At 45.7% G+C, this 19,651-nt stretch overlaps 1 protein-coding gene across 7 annotated transcripts in view; it reads left to right on the forward strand.

Annotated features, from left to right (window-relative positions):
• Nucleotides 1–19,651, forward strand: part of LOC105191890 (latrophilin Cirl) — a 501,575-nt gene that overhangs the window by 453,146 nt on the left and 28,778 nt on the right. For 6 of the 7 annotated variants that reach the window (XM_025299204.1, XM_025299206.1, XM_025299205.1 and 3 more), the window contains one exon: nucleotides 18,439–18,545. In XM_025299204.1, the coding sequence (XP_025154989.1) occupies nucleotides 18,439–18,545 (107 nt within the window). Of the gene's footprint in view, nucleotides 1–17,654; nucleotides 17,762–18,438; nucleotides 18,546–19,651 lie in introns of all 7 variants that reach the window. The other variant, XM_025299202.1, reaches the window with a different exon arrangement.

Here is a 19,651-nt window from a genome sequence, read left to right on the forward strand (position 1 = left end):
ATTAAACAATTTTACGATTCGTCATTGCGTGCTCGATCAGGGCAATTTTGCGTCGTGCTCGACGTATTATGTGTATGCGCGCGTGTATGTGAGCAGTCGCGGAAAGTCATAAGCCTAACGAGATTCCAGCGGGATAGGCCGAGGAAGAAAGGAACATGAATTCTGCAATTTCGCGAATTCTAAATTTCGCTATGATACCTTCCCTATTTTAGCATTTGCTGTGTCACTCTCTCCGTACGTTTCCAAAATTACCATAAACACGTGTTTCGCGTATCATCGGACGACGTAATTGGAAATTGCAACGATGTTTCCTCCCTTTTCCCGAATAATTTCTGATCAAGCTCTCCCCTCTCCTCTCCCGCCTCTTATTCCTTCGGTCCACTAGATCGCAGTGTAAAAGTTGGTTCTTTCAGAGTTAAAGTGAACCGAGCCGGCGGGAGAAACAATAATTATGCCGACGCGAAGTATCGTCGCGAGGTGCGTGTTGTTGTCGGTGTGTACGAAACTTTTGTCCCGCCCGATAAATAAGTTTTTGTCCGTCGCGCGGAACGGAGCGGCTAACTGCTAATGAAATGATCGCGCCTTGGCGAAAGTTCGGAGTTCGTGTTTATGCTTCATCTTTCAGCGCGAATTTCTTTGTAATGGAGGACCGTCTTCTCTCTCTCTCTCTCTCTCTCTCTCTCTCTCTCTCTCTCTCTCTCTCTCTTATCCCCCCTTTCCACGCCCCGCTGTCGCCGCCGCCACCGTCGTTGTCGTCGTTCTAGGAAACTTTTCTCTCGCCGGCGGATATCCCACTCGGAGAGCGATAATCGGTGCTGAAAACGGCGAGACTGGGGCGAATTAATCCGCGAATAGCGATTCAATGTTGTTTATCCCCCGGAGCGGAGTTTTATCGGTCGCGACGATTCGCTATAAATAACCAAAGACCCGATGTGGCTGCTTCTACGTCTTTCGAAAATTGTCTTTTTTCTGTTCCAATTAACTTGGGGAAAAAATAGATAAATGTCATATAAGTAGAACTATTACCGGAATATATTACTAAACGCTGTGATAAAAATAAAGAATAATTTTTATACGTCTTTTTTCTTCCTTTTTTTACGCGATAGCCGTTTACAGACACTTGTAACTTTTCCCACGTCGCAGTCACAACGTGATTTGATGCGCGCATTGTAATTCAATTCTATCGAACAGCTCTGATCGGAATAAGCCAATTTCCCGCGCGTTATCCGCGATTACATTATTGTAGTTGGCATTATTACGAGCTAGAAAAGCGCGCGAAATCACAGAAAGTCGGTTAACCGTTAATTATCAGTGCGAACGAGCCCTGAATCACGATTCGGGACCGTTATCGGTGACTCGCACTTTCAGCACTGTTTGCCGAAATTTTTATCGGCCGCGAGATACACGGAACGGCCGGCTGTAAATTATCGTTACGTTGATTGGAAGACTCGCCGGTTCAGCAATTATTTTTTGCAAGAGATAACTCTCTTCTCAAATCACAACGTTAATCCGCTAATGGCGATGCGGCTTTTGGAGGGAACGAGAGGGGGATTTTATCGTCCGCGATGGTTTTGTTGCAAATTGTTGTTGCCGCCGATTGGAAGATACATCGACGATGAAAATCGCTTTTTATCGGGTAATCTTTCGGGCTAGCTTGTGTGACGAGGCGCATGCGTGCGCGTTTAATATAAATTATCGCGTTGACGTGGGACGGTTAATTTTGCGTTCCGAACTATTATTCTTGCGCACTCGCGCAATCATAACTCATAACTTTGTCCGTTATAATTTTTATGATCGCGCCTCCCTCCTCTCGCCTCACCATATCTCGACAACCTCGGAACGAATGAAGCGCGTCAAGTCTGTTTGTCACGTTCGCACATTACGTGGGTTTAATCGCGATGTCAAGTCAGTCGGATGACTGTAAAAAAGAGAATGATTTTCCGCGAAAAATTCCCCGCTAACTCGATCTCGGCTTTCTCTCTTTGCCTTTCTTTTTCCACCTTTCTCCTCCAGTCGTCTAGTCTCGCTTTTCAGTCGTCTTTCCGATTGCATCGAACTTAACCTAATTACAATCACACAAACTCTGTAATCACGTTAGACGGAATTAGCTCCCTCGCACAATCTCGTTTAATGGAAAATACAGTTATGCCTAGTCGACGAAGCTCTCCCGTCGTTTTCCCTCCCTTTCACATTTTCTCTCCGCGCGCAGCGACTCTATCAATGTATCCGTTGTTGAAATCCGAGCAATTCCGTTTCTCGAGAATCGGCAAATCAGTGAACGCACGAATATTATGAAACGTGTATTGAAAAAATCTTTCGGATCTTTATTAATGAATTTACACGAATCTCCGATCCTTTGTTAGTTTCAAACGACTGAAATGTCTTGTTTTGTAAAAATTATCACTATACTATGTTTTTATATAAAATTAATACGGTCGGAAAATATTTATTTTTCTGTTTTCATTTTCGCATTCCTATCCAGATCTCGAAATACCGTCCCCAAGATCCCTCAACTGCGGCAGCTGTAACTTGAACTTAGAATTTTTTTTTTCCTACGTCTTCCGATCCAGGCTTTCGCGGGGAAAAATTCGCCAGAGTTCTCATTAAGACGCCCGTCATTTAGCTTTACGCGCCGATGTAGAATCCCCCGCGACTGTATTTAACCAAAGCTAATTGCAATCTCAGAAAATTCCGCCGATAATCGCGTTAGGGCAAATTAGGCGGCCCGTCATTCCGCTTAAGAGCGTTCGCGGTCGAGACAGCAGACAAAGTCGCCGCGGTTACCCTACCCTCCGGCTCCCCCTTCCCCCCCCCCCCGCAGCCCAATCTTTTTATCTCCATTCGATTTTCCATTTCCTCGTTCGTTAGTGGTCTCGCCCGGTTTCCCCCGTCGATCGATCTTTCTCTTTTTATACCCCGCTCCGATTTGCCCTTGGTCACAATTAATGAGAAACGAGAGGGATCAAGTTTTTCGTCCTGATCGATCGCACCTGATTTGTTCCGATTTTCGCGACAATAACGCGAGGGAATTACGAATATCGCTTATATATTCTCGCACGGTTCCTCGTGTTACATTTATTCTCTTTCCCTCCGAGACTCTCTTTATCCGTAGAAGCGACTTATCGATTCGTATTAATATTCAATGTAGGAGGGAAGAAATATCGCAAACGTAAATATTTTTTAAATGTTCTTTCTTTTTGTATGAAAAGCGAGAAAACTGAGTGGTGGTATTCAAGCGGGGCAATCCTGAGATTATCCAGGGGAAGATACGATAAATCCCCCGTTCTATATCACGGAGGATTAATTTAAGCGAGTGCTGGTGTCTCCGCGAAGTTTTCCGCGATTTGTTACCCACACGCGTCTGTCTCTCTTTCTCTCCTTCCCGCCTTAATTTTACGAACGCCCCTTCGTTAACGACCGAGTCCTCTTTCTATTCTATTCACTCCTCCCCAATGTGGAGTTTTCTCTTTAATGTATCTTTCCGCGAGTTTTCACAATATATCTCGCCCGCTTTCTCGTTACCGCCTGCGCTGCTGTAGAGAGTGTCGCAATAAATATCGCTATCCCCGGTATCTCTCGTATTTCCAAAGACACCGAAAGTATCTCCCGAGAAACTTTCAAGGGGGTAACAAGCTACGAACGAAGCGATAGATTCGCCGTTATATTATTTTCCCTGAAAGTCTTCTTCCGGGGCGCGGAATTTTTGGAGGATATAAATTCCCCGTTCTCGCACAACGGTCGTTGCTTATTCAAACGAGTTTTAATATAATTCTACGCAATCAGTTATAGGTAAAATGACGATGTTCTCGACCGTCGATAATTGATGTTCGAGAGATAACGCGCTTTCACAACGACGTCACAATTTCAGAGTTCGATTAGAACTCGCAAAAAACTGATATAATATTTAATATATAGTCGGTAAATCTCCAAAATGACCTGCGACGTGTCGTATTTAACAACTTTGAGATGCCCGTAATTCGGAATGGACGCGGAAAAATTGGCTCCGTACGACTCTCTCGCGCGCCCGTTTATCGCGGCAAATGCGACAAAAATTTTCTCGTAATCTTCGAAATAAACGAGATACCTCCGAGTACGGTAACCGCGAGTGCACGCGCAGAGAGATGCACACGCTGCCAAGTTCTCTCGACGAAACTAGTTTAATCCTCGTGCGGATTAAGAGACATCGCGTGAGAGGAGGGGAGGGGAAAGTAGAGCTTCCAGTTGGGTACTTAAAAGTATTCCAATCACGAGTACAAGCGGTGCAAGTCCGAGACGAATATTTTACTCGCGTCGTGTCGCGTCACGAGGAGCGCGGCTCCGGTAGTTTGCGCGAATCAGAAGAGAAACGAAGGAGATGGGAAAGAGAAACCTGAGGAACAATGTTGTCTTTTAATTTTTTGCCGTAGCGAGTAAGTCGAGCGTGTTATACGTTGATACAATGTTTGTGCAAGGTGTTCAGAGCCAACACCCGAGTGCCAAGTTCGAGTGACTTCGAAAGCGATAACGGGTCCAAGTGTAAAGAAAAGTATGGTAGAAAATGTCACGGAGAGTATAGCTCTCGCGCGTTCAGAGATGCGCGAGTATACTCTCGAAGGTCTCTCAGTATACTCCGAGGTCGCGGTCGCAATACGCGACCGCACGTTATGCGGATAAGTTTGTCTTGCTCCATCTTGTTCTACTGTGTGTGGTCGACTAGCGTAACATAAATGCATGCTATAGTAGTATTTAATACCATGTCGTTCATTTCGAAAATGGTACTGGTCATAAACTCGAAATCGGCATCGGCGTGTCGTTTTAAGACGAAGGACCGAGAGTGTATTGTGTCTCTCGAGTGAAGCAACACGGACTCTTGAGAGAAGCATCTCTATTTTTTATTTTCTTTCTTATCGTTTCTAAATCAATATCTATGTTTTAGCGATCTCGTAATTGACGCTATTGTTAGAGAAAATAATTGTCATCCACTGCTTCCGCTTTTCTCAAGATCTCTTCTCCTTTTCAACGTTCTCGAAGCAAACGAGTTACGACTTTGAAAGAGCAGCTCACAACCGTATCGATATTTAGAGACGCGCATCTGCCCGAGTTTGACTTTTACCGCTTTTACAGTGAACGACAAGAGGAGACGGTGTTCTCCGGTGTTCTGCTTGCTGCAGTCACGTGCGTGCAACACGGACGAGCGCTATTGCACCGCTTCCGTCAGGCCAGACGGCGGCCACGGTGCAATACGCGTGTTTCTTCGCGGGAGATCGCGATGAAAATACGATCTCTGGATGTCGTCGACCTCGATTCGAATTCACGATCGTGGCTGCAACGTATGACGTGCGTCGAAGGAGAAATCTTGTCACACGATTTGCCTCTCTCGAGACGAAAATATAGAGTCTCTGAATTACGCATTCGTGTTTCTCATTAATCGCGTCGAATCATTATTATTATTATTATTATTATTATTATTATTATTATTATTATTATTATTATTATTACCACCGACAATTGCAACACGAAGTGCGCTGTCGGATGTTTAATATCGCGAAGTAAATGTGTTTACCGTGTGCGTCCGGGAACTTTCTCGTTTCCTCGAAATGCAGGACGATGCAATTTCTGATTTGTGTCTTTGCAATTTTGTATCGAGATTTCTCCGCGCACAAGCACTCTTACAGGTTCGCGTACAAGCTGCGAGCTTTGACTTATTTGAAAAGATACATAAATATGTACATATAAGAGACAGAACACAACGTGTGCTGCCATGGATCCTACTTTTTTCTCTTCCCGCCCGGAATGCCAAGGAGAGAGATACGCCTGTGTGTGCCTTTTCGCCCTTCTTTTTGGCTACCCGTTTTGTAAACCCGCGCAGAATCTCGTCTGCTGGAAGGAATTGTCCTGTGGGAAATTCCTACTAGGAAAAGAGACTTTTTCGTCGGCACTTGTCTCTTTTCGTATTCGCGATCACGATCAATCTCGGGGATGACGTGTGATGAATTATTTATTATAATCATTTATATTATAATTATTATAATCATAAGAGGGATGTTATTTATACGTAAACAGCTATTCGCGAAAAGCGGCTTCACTCGCAACGTACGTCATTTTCAATTATCAACTACATATTCTCGTGAAAACACGATTTTTAACGAAACATATCCAAAACTTGGGGGCCAATCGTTTAATTTGTAATGGCCTAATTGATGATGAAGATAGAGATGGTGTGACGTCGGGATACACGGAAATGTTGTATTTTTCCAATGCGAATATTAAATTATTCAAGTTTTCATTTTAAACGGCAGTATACGACGAATATCTCTTTTCGTGAGAAATCAATGCGATCTACGTCTACTACATAATATGCCACTCTGTGAGTGTTGAAATTTTAGTCTCCATTTTCCGTTGAGACGGTCGACATGTTGATACCAACTGATTGCCGTCACTAACATACTAACAAGATCAATTAGAATAAAGAAATCATTAAAATGAAGAACGGAATAGAATCGGGGTCACTTGGGATAAAATTTGAATTGCCCCCTTCTCGTCTCGAGACGCGTATTTAAAAATCGCCACCTTTAGTCCGAGCGAATTTCTTTTTCTTTTTTTCACCATTTTACGCGAACGTTCTCGCGATGCGACGCGCATCGAAAAAAATCGCGTCGAAATTGCTATGATCTTCATCCGCTTGACTGTATCGATCGCGCCGGACTTTCCGCACGAAATAGAGCTATCTATCTGCGTGCTAGAACATCGGCGCACGCGGACGCGAGGAAAAAGGACGTTAAACAGCGAAAACACTAAAAATCGGCCGGCATAGGCAGATCGGACGAGCGAGCGAGCGAGCGAGCGAGCGAACGAGCGAGTGAGCAAGCAGGCGAGCAGGCGATCGCGTTTCGATTTACCGTGGCGCGAGCGAACGAAACGCACATACTCGCGCGTTAAACGCTAAAAACACCGAAAATCGTCGGGCCAGCTCGGCGGCGAAATCGCGTCCGGGCGTTTCGATTTATCGAAGCGTGAATGAACGAACCTCGCCGATGGTTCGCTCATCGGCGAGCGAGCGAGCGAACGAACGAACGAACGAACGAACGAACGCCGGCGAAATGCCGGCGAAATGCCGGTGTATCTGCGACGAGACGGGGAATACACCCTCGCGAACAACGCAAAACCGATTAATTTCCAATTTCGGCAGGCGCGCATCGCCGATCGTGTTTGTGCCCCGCTCGATCGCCGCTCTCTCGCCCCCGCTCTTTTGCCGCGTTCGCGGGCCCGGCGATTACCCCTCAAAGTGAAACCTACTTGCAATTTTCGTCGAACCGACGCTGCGCGAGCGCGGAGGTTAAAGCCGGTGGACGCTCGTGAGTGTTAAACGAGGAAAGAAAAAAATAGCCGCGAGATATGCGCCGTTTTCCGGACAAATGTAGACTGCGTCGATCAGAGTACCGCTCTCGCACGTGGACAGTGCAATTTGCGAGAAAGCTGTGCTCGAAAACTTGGCGCGTTGCGACAATATTTACCATCCGTCTGTCGTCATTGATACCGAGACCGGGACAATGTTGCTCTTCTTTCTGTCGCGAGTGAATAAATGTGAAAATTCCGTCGCTTTTAAACCAGCGGCATATTCGTAGCCTGTGACCATCCATATAGTTTCGCGAATCTTCCCGCGCACCTGTATTTATTTGTGTAAAAAATGTTGACTCAAAGAATCAAATAATGACCCATGAGTAGGTAATTAATCTGTAATTAAGTATGTCCTCGATCGAAGATCGCGAGCGATTTGTGACCGTGAATACCGTCCTCAGCGTATCAAAACTAGACGCGATATCTCGGAAATGTGCCACTAAGCAGTTTAATGTCGCTCGATTGGCCACATCTCGCGTTTTCACACCCGCAGTAGCCGGGCGTAACGACGTTCGCGGACGGTCTCGGTATAATACGATAAATAATACGCCTATATATAATACGAGAGTATCCGATATCCATCGCGCGCGACAGCATCGCTCGACTCTGCTCGTAACGCGGTCGCGAGTTTGCTGAGCGTGCGAGAGCGGGAGGGAAAGAGAGGGAGGGGAGGGAGGGAGAAAGAGAGAGAGAGAGAGAGAGAGAGAGAGAGAGAGAGAGAGAGAGAGAGAGAGAGAGAGAGAGAGAGAGAGAGAATAGGGTAGAATGAGAGAGCACTTATAAGTGTCAAAGCGAACGTCCCCGATTCTCTTCTCGTTTTTATTCTTCCGACGTTCCTGCCCGCCTGCCGCTCTCTCACCCTTGGCTCCGATTCATCGTTGTTCTTTTTTACACGTCCGTCCGTCCGTCCGTCCGCTCCACCGTCGTCGTGTTTCAGCGCGCGGCGGGCGCGTCCCTTCGAAATCCGCGCCAGTGACGGCGCGGGTTTCGCTGGCACAAAGACATTCCTACGACGATTAAAAAGTCACTCGACTCGGCCGCGCGCTCTCCTTCCCGCCGGCGCGCGCGTCTACCGCGCTGAAACGGAAAACTCTTCGGCTTCCCTTTCCTGCTCTCGATACCAACCCGCACGACTCGCGTCCGCCATCGTAGAGTCGCGCGGCGGCTCGCGTTACCGAACGAGATCGCGTTCCCTCGATCGCTCGCTTCACGCGGGTCACTTTGGCGGTTAATGGCTGAATCGCGAATTTAACGAGGCGAGCGGCCGTTCGATTCGGGAGATCGAAGAACCTCCGGGGATCCCTCCCCGTCTGCTCGGAGAGAGAACGGATTGCACGGGATACACTAACTTCTCTCTCGGCTCGAACACATTGACTCGTTATTTACGGCGAATGACGTGTTATAAAGTGAAATTTCCCATTTCTCTCCCCGACTCGGCGCCGGATGCAAACAATCGTCGTAGCATCAGTATTACAAAGATCACACCGAAGTCACGCTAATGTTTGAACGCTGCTTTATCTGCGTATCACTATGACTTGTATGCGATCTCGTTGTGATCATTGTGACTATGAGAAGACACTTAGTGTGAAAACATCAACTTATCCATCGCCCAATGCCCGCCGGACTGCTGCCGCTGCGTCGTCGAATAGCTCGTCGAGGGCGCAGACTCCGTTAGGTTAGGTTAGGTTAGGTTACACTTCTCGCGACTCACGCGACGAGAAATCCCGGCACCGAGCACTAGTCCATGCAATTATCCGCGGACGATTGCGCGGACACCGGCGATTCGTTGCCCCGTAAAACGGCGACGTGGCGGAAGGGCCGTCCGACTTTCCGCGGGCGCGAGTTACGTCCGTCACGTTTCCGCGATACCACGCGCGCGGTTTTAGGACCGCGTCTAATGGCGTCGTTCCGGTGCGCGCGCGCGCGATGCGCAAGATTGCGGTTTACGCGGCTTTTCCGCCGTCCGGCTGTTTCGCGGCTCGCTTCCACTCGCGCTCATGATTAGATTCTTAAGGGTGATTTACACGATGCTGCTTTTGCTCGCTTTGAGCAAGCTTCTTAAGTCGCCAGTGAATTCGCTGGTGAAAACTTCTTCTAGACGCTCGATTTTTATTCGCTAGCGTCTAAAATTTGGAAGACGCACAGCGTCTATTAGTCGCTACGGCGAAGTCGAACATGTCCAACTGTTACCGCTCGCGTCAAGCGACATTGAACTGTCTTTTTTCTGTATAAGCGGATGTAACTTTTAACTTTTTCAAAAGTTCTTCAAATTTCTCGCACGTTAATCGCAATACTTGACGGTACGCCGTTGGATCCTCCGATGCCAATTCTTTGAAAAGATTGTTTGATGCTCCATGAGTCAATCTTTTACCTATCCGATTACGTACCCGCATTCTTTTTTTTTGTTTTCTATTTTGTTACCGAGCTACGAATTTCTGCTCGAAGAGCTCGTGCACAAAGAATGACAGCAGCTTGAACTATGTCATTCCTTGACGTCATGATTCTTTTAACTGACCGTTTCCGCAAAATTCTCCTCAAAACGCTAGCGACTAAACGCTGTTTATCAGTATCGTGTAAATACTCCAACGCTAGCGACTTTGTCAGCTAGAAATTCGCTCTAGGAAAGCGAGTGGCTGGCGACAAAAGAAGCCAACGTCAAGCGTCAAAAGTCAAAAGCATCGTGTAAATCACCCTTTAGTGGCGGCAGACGAAGCGAGGGCGATCTACAAGGACAATCTGAAAAGTTCTCGGCCTAACAACGAAAAAAAATTTGTTTGCCACGAAATATGTTTTATTTTTCAATATAATCTCCTGAAACTTCAATACATTTATTCCAACGTTTCTCCAATAATTCAATACCGTCATTAAAGTGTGATTCCGGAAGGTTCTTTTCGCTCTGGTGTATAGTGGGTCCAAGTTTCATCAACTGTTATGAAACGACGCCTGAAATCCATTTTATTTTGCTTAAAACGATCCAAACACGCTTGAGAAATACACGCATTCGAATGCGTTTTTGGTCAATTGTTAGCCAATGCGGCATCCATCTTGCACAAAGCGTTTTCAATTGGTGCTGCTACTCGAACGATTTGACAGATTGAATAAAATTTTACATGGGTTTATATCAGGGATGCCACTTCCCAATACAATTATAGTTTGACAGTTTCTAATGCCATGTATGTGTGTCAGGTCGAGAACTTTTCAGACTGCCTACGTATCCGCCGCGAATCACGCCTAGATATAGATACATGAGATGACGCGTTCTGGGGTTGTGCGCCGGCACAAACTACACGTCGTTAAACGGCGAGGATTAGGGCCAGAGCACAGACTTCTGCATAACGCATAATACACAACGCATAAGAGAATCAACCAATCAGAGTTCTTCATTTCTGTCCTGAGGAGGGAAATGAAGAGAACTGATTGGTTTATTCTCTTACACTGATAGAAAAATATAGTTGAATTAACTATAATCTCACTATATTTTATAGTTCGTTTTGACGTCAACCATATGTTTATAGTTGGTGGAACCTGCAAAATATAGTAGAATAAACACAAATATATAGTCAGTGATTGTCTTAAATAATTGTTTAGTTACTTTTACCACATGTATGGTAATTTCTCATTCACAAATATAGTGAGATTTAATATTCAAATAATTACATCTGTCATAATTTAGCAAACATTCTGGTAATATTGACTATGTAAAAGAGTTACTTTACCTACCACTTTATATTTGTATCCATACAATAATTTTAGTTTAACTTACTATAATTCTTAGTAAAAATATGATATGGTTGGTTATGCTATGCCTATATCGTAATTATTACCGATGGTATTATGGTAATAATTACTATAAATATGATATTTCGGACTATAATTTAGTTACTATATCGTTATAGTCCCAAATATCATATACTTTTCTTTCAGTGTATGCGTTATGTATTATATGTTATGCAAAAGCCTGTACTCTTGTCCTTATTCGCAACTCGCGGGCTACTTTTAAGCCGCACTTACGCGACCCCGCGTTTTTATGCCGTGTTTACGCGCGCACCCGATTAATCCGTGGGCGCGTGTACCTGAAAAAGCCTCGCGGCGAGAGAGGAAAGTCTCCGGAAGACGAACCGAGTCCCGTAAAAGCGACAAAAGCGTCGCGACCTGCAATTGACCCGCGGACGGAAATGATGAAAACGCTACTGCGCCCGCTCGTTGCGAACGCGTACACCCGCAAGGTTAGAGCGTCGAATGCGCGCTCCTTCACGACGATGACAAGGGAAATGTCGCGGGAAGTACCCAACTCGGGCAGAAATCACAAAAGTGGGACAGTCTCGCGAGTTGCAGCGCTCCCGGCCGTGGAGTTTCTCTCGCCTGTAAAAACGTACGAAGGCGCCGCGTGAATAAATTGGAAACACCTGCGACTTAACGAAGTTCATGCGCGGCTACTTACTTTTATTCGTGTGCTGGACAGAAATGTCGCAGTGAATCAGCGGAGGGAATAATATTAACGTACCGCGAGACCACGTCAAGTCGTTATTAACCGCGAACGCCGCGGGAAAAATGGCTGAATCACCGTTGAATCGATCATTACCAGAGGGGGCTCGCGCTGCTGTATGCATGTAGCGAAAAAGGGAGGAAAAAGAGAGAAAAAGGGAGAGACGGGAAGGACAAAGCGAGCGGGAGGGGATCCGCGGAGGGGCGAAGGAATGAGTGAGACAGCAAAGGGGAAAGGGGAGAGAGACTGCCTTAATAATAAACGGCGCAACATCCGCGAAATGGCGATTTTTCGTGCTCGCTCGTAGTTTACCCGTCTGAAATTACGTTTACCCTCGTTATATTCTGCCGTGCAAGCCGGACGATACCCAACGATGGAGATGGAATCGGATACGGGAATAGGGGGTGGGGGGTATGTGTGTGTGTGTGTGCGCGTGCGCGCGCGCGCGCGAGCGTAAGAAAAAATGAAAAAGAAAGAGAAAAATCGATAGGAATGTCTAACGCGCGCCCTTCCGGCCTTGTGGATTTAATGAATCCACGTCGCTTTGCTCGCATAAGGTGTCCCGCGTCCGGAGGATAACACAGCGAGATTGCCTCGCGGTATAATTCGAGCATCAAGTGGAATCGAGCGGGGATAACAACGGGAAGAGGAGAGGATACATTTTAAACTCGAGATGTACGAAGGTGGTCCGATAAGTACTTAGCCTACAAAAGAAAAACGAAAATTTTGGAAAAGTGGCGATTTATTTCTCAACATAGTCTCCTTTTAGCTCGATACACTTGACCCAGCGATGCTCCAACTTCTTTAACCCGTCTGAAAAATTTTTCTCGTTTTCTCGAGGTCTGCAAAGTAGGCCTCCGTGGCGGCGATGACCTCCTCATTCGACTCAAATTTCTGCCCGGCGAGTGACTTTTTCAAGTTTGGAAACAAAAAGAAGTCGCACGGGGCCAAATCTGGAGAATACGGTGGATGGGGCAGCAGTTCGTAGCCCAATTCGACCAATTTGACCGATTTGGCGAGGGCGGAGGTGTGAGCCAGTGCGTTGTCATGGTGGAAAAGCACTTTTTTCTTCGCCAAATGGGGCCGTTTTTTCTGCAATTCGGCGTCGAATCGGTCCAATAATTCGACATAGTACAGCCCTGTGACCGTTTTGCCCTTCTCCAGGTAATCGATGTAGATCACACCTTGTGAATCCCAGAAAACGGTGGCCATCACCTTTCCGGCCGATAGGACAGTCTTCGCCTTCTTCGGAGCACGTTCGCCGGGTGAAGTCCACTGTTTCGACTGTTCCTTGGTCTCTGGTGTGTACCAGTGGATCCATGTTTCGTCGACGGTCACGAAACGACGCAGAAACTCCTTCGGATTGCGCTTAAACAGCGTCAAACACTGCTCTGAAGTTGCTCTGAAGTCTCACGGTTGCACTTGTCCGGAGTGAGCAAACGCGGCACCCATCGCGCCGACAGCTTTCTCATGCCCAAAATTTCATGCAGGATATAACCCACGCGGTCTTTTGAGATGCCCACTGTCTCAGCTATCTCGCGCACCTTCAATCGGCGGTCTGCCAATACGAGATCGTGGATTTTTGTCATGTTATCCTCCGTGGTAGCATGGTGGTTTTCGGGGCACCTGGGCGTGGCTCATCAAAAACCGACGTGCGACCACGTTGAAACTCGTTAAACCAATTTTTGACGGTCGCCATCGGAGGAGAAGAGTCACCGTACACAGCATCCAAGCGCTCTTTGATTTCGCTGCGCGATTTCCCTTCCAAAAACAAGAATCGAATCACCGACCGATATTGCTCTTTTTCCATTTTTCTAAAATCCGCGGACACGCCCGCTTCCACACGCGGTCAAAACAAAACTACGAGTCCGATTCGGCTGAAATTTCGACAGTAGCCGTCTACGAGAATGTACTACACGATAGTAAATTTCTCTTGCGATAGTGGCGCCATCGGGCGGTGAGGCTAAGTACTTATCGGACCGCCCTCGTATATTTATTCGCGACGGAGAGTTTTCACGTAACTCGTATTACCTTCGTGCATCGTAAATGGACGATGAGACATCAACTTTCGGCGAAACAAATACATAATTCTCGTTCGCGACGTTTCAATAATTAACGGTTATCATTCACAGTCGCGACACCGTTCTTATTTTCGTCAAATATCTGCCAGCGAAGTCATTGACTTATTTCACTTGCGAGCGTCGTTCCACAGACAATCGTTTAATTCGGGTCGGACTAATTAATGAGAAACGGATATTATTGTCGCGCGCTCGCGGAATTCGGTTACGAGAAATGGATATTGTCACTTAGCGTCGAGGACGACAGCCCGTCGGCGCGTTCTGTTAAACAAATAAAAGCGCCAGTGCGTTATAATTGGCTACATTGCAATTTCGATTGTCGACGAGACGCCGCCCCCATACGCGACCGCATTTACATCGCGCTATCAGGAACTGTTATGCGAATCGTATGAATAATTACAACGACATAATGCAGCGCCGTCGGATGCATAATTAATAAACCACGGTTACAACGTAGATACATTTATTACTGCGGCTTTAAGCGCGATCGTTAATATTACATCTCCTCCCTGTCAATCTTTTGCCGGCAGTTAGATTGCTAGCTATCGATTCGCCGAATCGACGGCCACGAGAATGGGACGAAATGTTGCTGCACGGCACGATGTTTGGTAAACTATTATCGGCGGCGCGCACGGGACCGCCTAATAACCGGAATCGTTACGTTTCCCGTTGTAACGAACTAATTTCGCACAGCGGAGCCAATTACATCGACGGGAGGAGAAGAGAGAAAGAGAGAGAGAGAGAGAGGCAGCGCGTGAACAACTTCTCTGTCGCGTCTGTCGATACCCCTCGCAGCACACGAGAGGCTACGACAACATATCGACAACGGCTGGTTCTCGCCGGCGAACCGATAAGAATTTCACCGTTCCGTTTGTGTTGGTCGCGCGCGATCGATTAATTTGCCCCCGATGACTCTTCCGGCACACCCGGTCGCCACGTCGAAATTTCCGTTACCCCAGAATTTCGGAATTGCGCCGTTGTTACGCAGCAACCGCAACGACGCTACCGACGACGACGTTATCGCGTTGACGTTTTATCGGACAGCGAATTAGCATTTGGCGCGCGAAAAGTCATATTCCCGAAATAACAACCCGCAGACGATCCTCTCGGAAGACGCAAAGTATCCGGAATATCATCATGACGAGACGTCGTTTTGTCGGGATATCCTCCGCGAGAGAACACGCCGGGTGCGATGGAAACGACGAGATCTGTCCTATTAAAGCGCGAGAGTCATAAACGCAACATTAACATTCTTCGCGTTTCGAGCCCCGAAGTGTCGGCACATTTCTCGAAATACGCGTAATATGCGCGCGCACGACGTATCCTCCTCTCGATTATGTACGTATGAATTTAATATCGCAAGGAAATGTGACGAGTCTACCCTTCGCCAGCCCCTCGCAGAATCTCACCGGGAATCGAACAATCGGATGATCGTTGAATCGCCTTTTACGATAAATTTTTGTCGAGGATCGTCGTAAGATACAGATCGAAGGGAACACTCGATGCTAACTGAAGGGCACCCTTTCGTCACGAGATGAAACACTCTCTAGTTCCTATTGTGCTCCGTAGGGAAAATTTCCGAGAGGATGTCCTCTTTGAAGATCCACAGACGGGCAAAGTCTTTAAGAGGAGAGAGGTCATATCGAGCGTGCTTCGCAGCCTGACTAGAGAGAGAAGAAAGGTGGAAATTTTATTACGACAATACGGCGATACTAAATATTTTCAAGAAGTCCCGTTGAGTTGCAACGGGAATGCGCGCGCGACAACGGCGGCGGCAGCGGTGAATTGTCGAGATTCTCCCGGAACGGAATAATTCCGTGATCTAACGATCGTCAACAAGGCTCTCCCGCTTTGCTTTTTGTTCCCGAAAGCGCCCGCGGAAAAAAGAACGAGAGAAATTCGCTTTGTGGTCGCGCGAACGCGAAATTCGCCATGAGTTTTCTCCACGGGTAAAGCGACCCAGTTTTAAATACGCCACGGAAAACGATGACGTGAGGGGGACATGACTAAACGTGAAACTAAATCGATGAAAAATTCGGAAATGGAGATTCTTCTCCGTTCTCTCCGGAGAAAAAGGTAATAGGAGAAAGAAACGCGTCGTTTGCTAATTTTGCCCTTAGAAACTCTCCCTTTTCTTCAATTCTCTACGTACATCTGTATCCAAGTATTATTAAAGTTTCTATTATCAGAAAAACAATAATAACCGATAAGGTATATTTGTTATTTTGTTTGCCGATTAATTTATGCCCCTTATTAACTTATATTTGATATTTAATATTTGCTCATCTCATGATCTACCCACAACTGAGCAAGTTACACAATTAATGCATTGGTGTCTGAGGCTAAAAATAAAAATTTAACGCAGATAGAATATTGAGATAATAAAATGTTAAATAAATGTGAAATAAATCTCTGCTTAAGCTTCAACATGGAGAAAATAGTATTGAGCTACCTTCATGGTATTAAAAAAAGTTAGCCCGTGCGGTGTTATATTTCGCGATTCTCCAAATCGGTTCTCCAAATTTGACGAAATTTATAGGATTAATGTGGAAGCAAAATTTCGACTGGACGTGCATCATTCGCAAATTGATTTTAGCGAGACGAGTCGTTGCACTTTGTCTCTCGTGTAATTTTAAAATCGACTGACCACTGCCACGTATAATTAATACAGAGCTACGATAATTAATATCGATATCGATACAGAATAATTTTTGCGCCGCTCTCGCGGATACGAACGTGAGCCACACAATATAATCTGTCTATATGTGCAAGATGGAGGAACGTGTATACTCTGCATGTAGTTAATCTTTGTGTATACATCATGGGATATTGTGGACGGGTTGTAATTCGGTGCTGACACATTTCTCTACGCACTCTCTCTCTCTCTCTCCCTCTCTCTCTCTCTCTCACACGCATACACGCGATCGTGCGCGCTAGCGCGCATCCACACATTCGTTCGTTTGCCGGGATCTGGGACTGGAATCGTCCTCGTCTGTCTTACCTCGAGTCTTACCTAACTTGTGCTTATGTCTGAAACTGTTGCGAATATGTCATTACTAACCCATTGTCCTACTGTCACACACTAACACAACGCGCGAACAATCGTGATGTAACGGATGCAACGAAGCCCCGCGACCGAGTGCTGCCGAGCTTTTGTCCCCCAAAATTGCAGTGACACTAACAAATCGCTTTTCGTTGATGCGCGCTCGCGAGATTTTCCAGTGACTCATTTAGCGAGTCCGGATTGTCGATTGTTGCGACGAGGATGGGTATCGTGATTTGACGATTCTAACGAGGTCCGGCGAGCGAGTCAAGTTTGTCCCGCTCGAATGCAGCGAGACTGACAAATTTCTAGTCGCGAACTTTGACACTGAAGTAAACGAGAAAAATGTCGAGACAGTTGTTTTTATTCAACTATACGAACGTACTTTGAACTCTCGTACGATACGCGACACAGATGCAGATGATAAAAGTGTGATAAAAAGTGCGAGATGCGCGAATTATGATTTCGAGATATATCCTAAAAAGCACACTGTTGCTGAGGAAAAACCTTCTATTGGAACGAGATTATCTTTCGGGTTGTTTCATCGAGATGCGCGACTGCGTGCTCGTCGTTATTCTCACCTGATTCTCAAGCCGATTCCACGAAGAATTCGGAAATTGCCGCGAGGTCGTTCCGCTGGGTGACGTTTTCGCACACGTGACGATTGCAGGTGCAATCACCGTAAATCCTGCTCGGTGGACGTGCGCAGCGACATTTTCGAGGAGGACCCTTGTCCCGGGACCGGAAAGTACATCGAGGCCCAGTACCACTGCTTAGGTTGGTTCACAATTTTCTATTCGGACGCGTCGTTTCCGCGTTTGCGAGATTACAGCGCGAGAGATCTCGCGAGGGTATTCGCTTCCAACGCGCTCGGGATGCTGCTCGGGATGCTGCGCGGAGGATTTTCATAATGCCGAAATTATCATCCGAGATGCAAAGAGAAATTTTTTCGTCTTTCGAATCGATCGTTGACGTTAGGAGACACTCACACGTGATTTGGAAACTTACACTTTTAGAAATTTATGTTGTTATTATTTCATAATTTAGGTGGAATTCCTTCATGTCTCTTATAGTGATCTTTTACTGATGAAGGGGAACCTCTAACGATTAAATATTGAAAAATTTTTTAATCACCTATTTTCTGGTTGATATAAAATATTTAAAAGTTTATGAAACGAGAGACGGTTAATATTTTATCGGTGAGTCTAATTAGATCTTTATATACCGTTAACTGCGCGATTAAAAATACTCGATAATAAAATCGCTAATCTCAAAGGAGAGAAGCGAGTCGGACGGGACAATTTTCGACGAAAAAGTCTCTCGCCGAAAGCATCATACTCCCTTCTCCCATCCCTTCCGTGAAGATGAAGGAAACAGAGCTGGATCCATGGCGGTACACGTGGTAAGGGTGTACCATGATCATTCTGTTAAACGCGAGTCGAATCCCCGTTCAGGTGCAATGACCAGCAAAACTGCAGCATCGTTGCGTCCACGCTGCAATTCGGCGATCCATGCCCGAACACACACAAATACCTCGAAGCGCATTATCGATGCGTATCCGGTAAGTAAAGCTTTTCCACTGTTTTTACCAATTTTATCTTCCCGATTATTTAAGCTGTTTCGAGATTTCATGGGAAATTCTCAGAGATATTTTCAACTCGAGAAATCCGATAGTCACTCCGCAATCTATCTGACCTTTTCAGAGATCAGTAATTTAACCACTTGCGCTGGAAAGACGTGCCATGCACGTCGTAATGCTTTTGTCACAGAATCGCCAACGACGTGGTATGTACGTCGTCATGCGATTGTCACAGAAACAAAAACGACGTGCGTGGCACGTCGGGTGGGATTGTTTGCCAGAGCACAGATTATCATTGCACTGCATAGCGTACAGTTGTCAATATTTTACCCATATTCTAAAATGGAAAGCAAAAGTTAAGTTAACGATATTATTTCGACAAATAGAAAAAGAAAATACGATAGTGGTGATAGTGATTTTGATGAAATTGTTTTTCCACTTCGAAATCGGCGTATAATTTTATCTGATGACGAGGAAGAATGCATAAATGAAGATTGTGAAATTAATCTTATATCTAATGAATGGATATGGAAAGATACCGAAAATATAACTAAAATCTGGAAATATTCACGAATTTCGAAAATAAATATACTATTTGGGCAAAGTGTAACAGTTTTACAAATGGCAAACGAAATACTGACGGAAGACTTTTGGCAAATTATTGTAACTGAAACGAATCGCTCTAAGGCATCGAACACTGTGTGACGCCTCTCAGCGAGTTACACTGGACCGTTCTGATACACGCGTCAGTGAATTTTTTGCCAGCGCAAGTGGTTAAAGCCACGAAAGATTTCAATTTTAAAGTGACACAGACGTGACACTTCTTAACGGTATAGCGAGATTTCTTTGTTTCCTATTGCGGAATTTGCAGACCATTGTAGACTTTATTCACAATACTGTCCATTATATCCCTATCAATAACATTGATTAAAAACTTTACATGAAGAAAAGAAAATTAGAACACTCTCAAAAATAGACGCGTGTCATCTCTGAAGAGGTTAACAGGATAGAATTTGATGAATGTCACTCGTCGCCTCTGCACACCAACCCAGTATAATCCTCCGAAACTCCTTTCTATTTACCTTTCA

Source organism: Harpegnathos saltator, unplaced genomic scaffold (genome assembly GCF_003227715.2).
Source record: "Harpegnathos saltator strain DR-91 unplaced genomic scaffold, Hsal_v8.6 scaffold255, whole genome shotgun sequence".
NCBI lineage: Eukaryota > Metazoa > Arthropoda > Insecta > Hymenoptera > Formicidae > Harpegnathos > Harpegnathos saltator.